The sequence below is a fragment of the Photinus pyralis genome, unplaced genomic scaffold (assembly GCF_008802855.1).
Source record: "Photinus pyralis isolate 1611_PpyrPB1 unplaced genomic scaffold, Ppyr1.3 Ppyr1.4_LG1, whole genome shotgun sequence".
NCBI lineage: Eukaryota > Metazoa > Arthropoda > Insecta > Coleoptera > Lampyridae > Photinus > Photinus pyralis.
Genome location: NW_022170249.1, coordinates 30,810,466 through 30,816,340, shown reverse-complemented (window position 1 = coordinate 30,816,340; position 5,875 = coordinate 30,810,466). Strand labels below are relative to the sequence as shown.

General features: G+C 35.4%; 2 protein-coding genes across 2 annotated transcripts; one reads left to right on the top strand and one right to left on the bottom strand.

Annotated features, from left to right (window-relative positions):
• Positions 1-413: 413 nt before the first annotated feature.
• Positions 414-1,499, top strand: LOC116160351 (CDK-activating kinase assembly factor MAT1-like). Its single transcript, XM_031473540.1, has one exon. The coding sequence runs from the start codon at positions 501-503 to the stop codon at positions 1,440-1,442; it is 942 nt and encodes a 313-aa protein (XP_031329400.1). The 5' UTR covers positions 414-500; the 3' UTR covers positions 1,443-1,499.
• Positions 1,500-4,893: 3,394 nt separating this feature from the next.
• On the bottom strand, positions 4,894-5,318 carry LOC116159616 (ras-like protein 2). The gene is made up of 2 exons (XM_031472643.1): positions 5,166-5,318; positions 4,894-5,115 (listed from the first exon to the last, which is right to left on the bottom strand). The coding sequence occupies exons 1-2, from the start codon at positions 5,316-5,318 to the stop codon at positions 4,894-4,896; spliced, it is 375 nt and encodes a 124-aa protein (XP_031328503.1).
• Positions 5,319-5,875: the final 557 nt, after the last annotated feature.

Sequence of the window (5,875 nt, the reverse complement as noted above, 5' to 3'; positions counted from 1 at the left end):
CGGTGGGCAGTAAGACCTGTTAACAAATATAGGAGAAAATTTGGAAGGTTTCTAAATGTTTTTCAAGTAATGGTGACAAAGGATCAAGAAGAGCTGTACGCCCGACTACAAACAACTGCGTACAAAGTTTAAATTCTGCGAACTTCTGCGTCTCCTACAGACAAGCATATTTGCGGCAACCTACGTTTTGTATTTGTGCGTTCAAGCATAAACAAGGCCGTATATCAACATGGTCTCGAACTACCTGCGGCTGCGACTTTCTGCAGCAGCGCCGTTCTGCGTACGAGCCTAAACCCGCTTTAAGAGTACGCATCCACAGACCAGGAATACGCATCTATTCGTCGATTCAATCACCGTGTATATACTTCAAATGTTATTTAATTTGGCAACATGTATTTCTGCTGTGCTGTCAAGCTGTCATTTCTGAAATTCGAAGTTGTTTGAGGTTATGTAGTAAAATTTAAAAGTTGTTGAAATTATTTTCGAAAAAAGTATTTAAAATGGAAGACACAATTTGTCCAAGATGCAAAACGACGAAATTTCAAAATCCATCACTAAAAATGATGGTAAACGTTTGTGGCCATGCCCTCTGCGAAAGCTGTGTCGACTTGCTCTTCCTAAAAGGCTCCGGTTCGTGCCCCGACTGCCGTATCGCTCTACGCCGAAACAATTTCCGCGTGCAGCTCTTCGAAGACGCGACAGTGGAGAAGGAGGTCGACATACGAAAAAGAGTTCTGCGAGACTTCAGTAAAAAAGAGGAGGATTTCTCCTCATTAAGAGACTACAACGATTACTTGGAGGAAGTCGAAACGATAATTTACAACTTAACGAACAATATCGACGTGATTAATACCAACAAGAAAATTGAAGACTATAAAAAAAGCAACAGGGAGCAAATCATGAAAAGCAAGAACAAGATGAGCCGTGAGGAGTATGAACTGGAAGAACTGTTGGAAATCGAAAAGCAAAGCGAGTTATCGCGACGAAACGAAATAAAATTAGAGGAAATGAAGACAAAGAAGAAGAAACTACGTGAAAAAGAGGCGCTAATCGATGAGCTAATGTTTTCGAATGCCAACGCGCAGAATATCGTGGAGACATTTACACAGCAGGTCAAGGAATTTAAGGAAGTCGAGACTAAACCGGCTAGTAAAGTGACACAATTTTCGACTGGTATTCAATTCGGACGTCAAAATCAGTCTTCATTCTTGCCAGTTTCGATTGAAGAGGGGCCACTTTTCGTTTATAAACCACAAGGTATGGTAACAGATGGGCCTTATCCTCCTGTGGAGGAAGAACTGTCAACTCTGGGATATAACGTACACATTAGAACAGAGACAGAACAAGAGAGAGCTGGCGGTTTTGTGTCGAGTATTGCTTGTATGAGGGCACTGCAAGATGCACTTGCTGGTTTATATCATGTTAAAAAAGCTATTGCGTAATTTTTTGTATGTTATCGAATAGTTAATGTAAATAAAACGTTTTGCGTATTTATTGTACATAGGTCGATTTTCTAATGGTTACCTTTGCCTATCTGGAAGCTGTGCCAGATTAAGTAATCTGAATAAACTTATCACAGAAAACTGAGTAAAAAAAACTTAAGATTGAGCTGCATTGCACTGAACGCTGGGTTGAAGTCCTATACAGATTTAATAATTTTTCTTAGCCCACTTTGACGGGACAGGACGCTTTCAAAAGGGTCTCAAAAGTCTTTGCAAAGGTGTAGTTCTGAGAATCCCTTAGAAATTTTTTGAAATGACTACACTCTGGAAAGGATCGAGACATAGAGGGGTAAAAAACTTGTACCTAAAACTCTAGGAAGTGTGCCAAGAAGGTTGTCAAATTTCAGACTGCTCCGGAAAATCATCGAACGCCACAAGTTTTTTCAAGTGCTTCCATTAGCGCTAGAAGACCCAAATTTTCTAGTTTACACAAAATAGTTGCTCAAGTGCTTTCCTGAACGTTTTAGCAATTTGCTAATGACTTTCAAGAAGGTAGATGAGCTCTGAACTGTTTAAAATGTCCTGGAAAATGTTGCATTGTTTTGAAAAGCAATGGAAAATCCTGAGTTTTCCAAAATCTTCTATGCGGACAAGATGAACAAAGAAAAACACCAAGACCATATGTTGACCAATTCACTTTGTAGAAAGACAGACAGTGTTAACAAACGTAATGCATCATTCATATCTATATAATTGTGATGCTTTACAAGTATATATAAACAAAAACTAAAATTAGTTTGCGCAATACAAGACTGTTACAACTATTGCTTAACATTCACAGACATAAAGCCATTTGTACTTTTTATTAGCTTCACTGTTGGTAGATTTGTGTCAATAAATTAAAGTAGACGATATACTGTAATCATTAGTTAGTATTCACACATACACTGTAGCACTCAACCTTATGAAAGGATGGTAATAATGTAACTATTAGGTAGACTGTGTGTGAATATAAATGCTTATATCTGTCATATGATCAACAACATTCCATATCACAGGTATTCCACACACCGCAACCTGAAATAACAATGACCATGCTTAAAATTATGGCACATATACTACTTTTATATACACTTACAAACAATAAATTAATTGATTAATATTGTCAACATTAGTAAAGGAGGACAATTTAAACAGCTGCCTGAATAGTAGACCGATGCAAGAAACAAGTTCAATACTCTTACTTTCTATGTTAGTATTTCAAGCATTTACTATAAAGACCTTAGAATTAAATTTTAATTGACAATTAGTATATCTAACTACCTAAGTAACGGGCAGTTGACATAAATCTATCTTGGCAGTGTACCACTTTGCTATTTTACTAGGGGCCACCTTTTCAATACACAAGAGATTCAAAGATGGCCTGTAAAAATTTAGAAATAAACAAAATTACAATGTCTGCTCACCCAAAAATTTGAATAAATCAATTATTGTAATAAATAAATAAATACTAACACTAGAAAGATACTTTTTCAGCTATAAAAAATTAGCATACCGAGAACTAAACCGTTGAATCCTAAGATATCGGCTGTGTCAAAGTTTAGTTCTCTACCTATGCGCCGACGTCAGTGCGTCAAATGACACTACACATAAAAATGTGAGTTGGTGTTGCACATTAAGACAATGTTCGTTAAATTCTAAGACAGCCTTACACATTTTATATGTTCGAATAATACAAGATACGATAATAAGTAAGGCGAAATACAATTTCTTTATAAAAATAAACTTGGTGTTTGTTCACTCTAAATTACTCAAGTAAAAACTATAATAGAGGCACTATTTTAAAGGAATTAACTACGCTATAAGACCACTTGCGAAAGTTGTCAAACATTAATGTAAAAAAAATGACAGGGCAAGTGTAAATTATCGGAGATCAATTATTTGACTATTTGTGGCAAGTGGCCGATGACTTTCTCTTAAAGCTATTTTGATGTAAAGCTTCTTGCGGAGAAAGCAGTGTTATAACATAACATTGCCTTGGCACGATAATTAACAGCAGAAAAAATAGTAATTTTTTTAAAGGAATGCACAACAACGTTACATTTAAAACATATGCTTATTATATGATATATCTTAATTATATCTAAGCAATAAAAATAAAAAACATTAACATTATTTAAAGCTTTAGTACACCAATCTGTTATTTGGCAATGCAAAACAGATAATATAAAAATAATCTTTGCCAACATGATAAAATGAGCGTTAAAGTAAGCGATCTGTTTGGTACATCTTCCTAGTATAATGTACAGAACTAAAGGAGAACCGGTTTAATAATCTCACAATGGGAAACAGCAATTTCACATACTGTCAGGGGATACACCCTGTGTATTATCCACTTAAGAAATAATTTCTTGAAAAGGACATCCAGTATCGATTTGTTTATTCCCAAAACTACTTTATTTATATGTATAGGAAAAAAATCAGTACTTTCATGTATTGTCACATCACACACTCCCCAGATATGTCATTAAAGCAATTATAGAGGGTGGCCCATGACAAATGCCCTAGCCATATCTCAAAGATTTCTTACACTTAGATTCTATGTAAAATTCTACATACAATGAGAGCCTATGTTTAACTGTTTTTGACAGATTTAAATTTCAAAGATGTCTTATGCAACCCCAATCATAATTTTTTTCTATACTGCTGTTGCTATTTATCTGGAGCTGGTTGCCCTTTAGAAAAGGTTCCATTGGTGAACTGTGGATATTTTGATTATAAATGCGTGACGTTCAAAAACTAACATTAAAAATTAAATTAAAAGCAAACTGAAAAAAGAATTTATCAAAGATAAATTATAGAGGACTAATCTTTCCATGAGTCTTCTTCACGAACACGAACCGAAACTGGCACCCTGCAGCCCCATAGACCAGCATGGCACTGCAAGAGTAAATTAAAACTCCAACCGTCAAACATCAAAAAGCAAATTGAGCCACTTTTTGATGGTTTTGATACGTAAGTGACATGTAAAAATATTTACAGAATGATTTACCAAACAGACTGATCCATTATAATCGTCGTCAATTGTATCAAGCACCGAAACCCAGTACCTACAGTTAAAGGCAGTATGGACAGAGCAACTCGTTGATAAAACACTTAACCTACACCTACACCACCATTTTTATAATGAGTATCCGCTTCTATATACACAATAATTTAATTCTCTCTGTTACCACAAAAATTTGACGGACAGTGTCCTTACTGCCTTTATCTGCATCATGAACTTTGAGCGATTTCTTTGGCTTGAATCAGCTCCATTCGTGATTTAATCATTGTAGTGTAGTTGCACAGGCCGAAAGAAAACGCCTATGTAAGAGAATTAAAGCTAGATTGTTCGTTAGAAAAATACGGATATGCAATTATTATGAGAGTAGTAGCGAAACCTAAACAATTAAAGCACACAGCACTTTTTCTTATTTTTTTTACTGTAATTCGGTTTAAGAGGTGGTCGTTCCGATAGTTGAAACTTACGAACTACGCGTACTAATTCGTAAAACGCATTGTCAACGTTCATTCTCATCTTCGCGCTACATTCCATATAAGGAATTTTTAGTTGTCGGGCCAACGCTTGCGCTTCCTCCTGCCAGACCACTCGTTGGTGTTCCAGATCGACCTAAAATTACCTACTGAGTAAAGTAACATATTTAAATGTAGATAACTCACCTTATTTCCGACCATAAGCATTGGAAACTCATCTCGATCTTTTACCCTTAAGATTTGTTTGTGAAATTTAAAGATCTCGTCGAAGCTCGAACGTTCCGTTACCGAAAATACTAATAGAAAGCCTTCACCCGATCTCATGTACTGTTCTCGCATAGCGCTGAATTCCTCCTGACCTGCAGTGTCTAAAACTGAAGAACAATACATATCACATTAAATGCATACGAAATTGGTAATTTTAACAAGAAAAAAATGACGTAAACTAACAATAAATAAACCGATACAACGAAATATCGAAGGATCCTCAGTATTACAATCACTTTTAACGACAATTTATTTTAATCTTACAAAATACATTTTATAGTTAACAAAAATGCATCAAATTCATGTCTTGGGCTTTGAGATAATGCTCTTGGTTTTTTTCCAAACGATCTTGGTGCATAAATAACGATTTTGACATGTTTTGATCAAAATCCATGTGGTCCATAAAAATAGATCAAATTCATGTTTAGATCATTGAGATAATGCTCTTGATCTTTTTCCCAACGATCTTTGTGCATAAATAACGATTTTGACATGTTTTGATCAAAATCCACGTTTTCGCCAAAAATTCATCAAATTCATGTCTTGGGCATTGAGATAATGCGCTTAGTCTTTTTCCCAACGCTCTTGGTGCATAAATAACGATTTTGACATGTTTTGATCAAAATCCA

Excerpts from the sequence above, each read along its gene's own strand:
- LOC116160351 (XM_031473540.1), top strand. The coding sequence starts at position 501 with ATGGAAGACACAATTTGTCCAAGATGCAAAACGACGAAATTTCAAAAT.
- LOC116159616 (XM_031472643.1), bottom strand. The coding sequence starts at position 5,318 with ATGCGAGAACAGTACATGAGATCGGGTGAAGGCTTTCTATTAGTATTT. Across the intron at positions 5,116-5,165 it reads TGCTTATGGTCGGAAATAAG|GTCGATCTGGAACACCAACG; the intron begins GTGAGTTATCTA and ends AGGTAATTTTAG.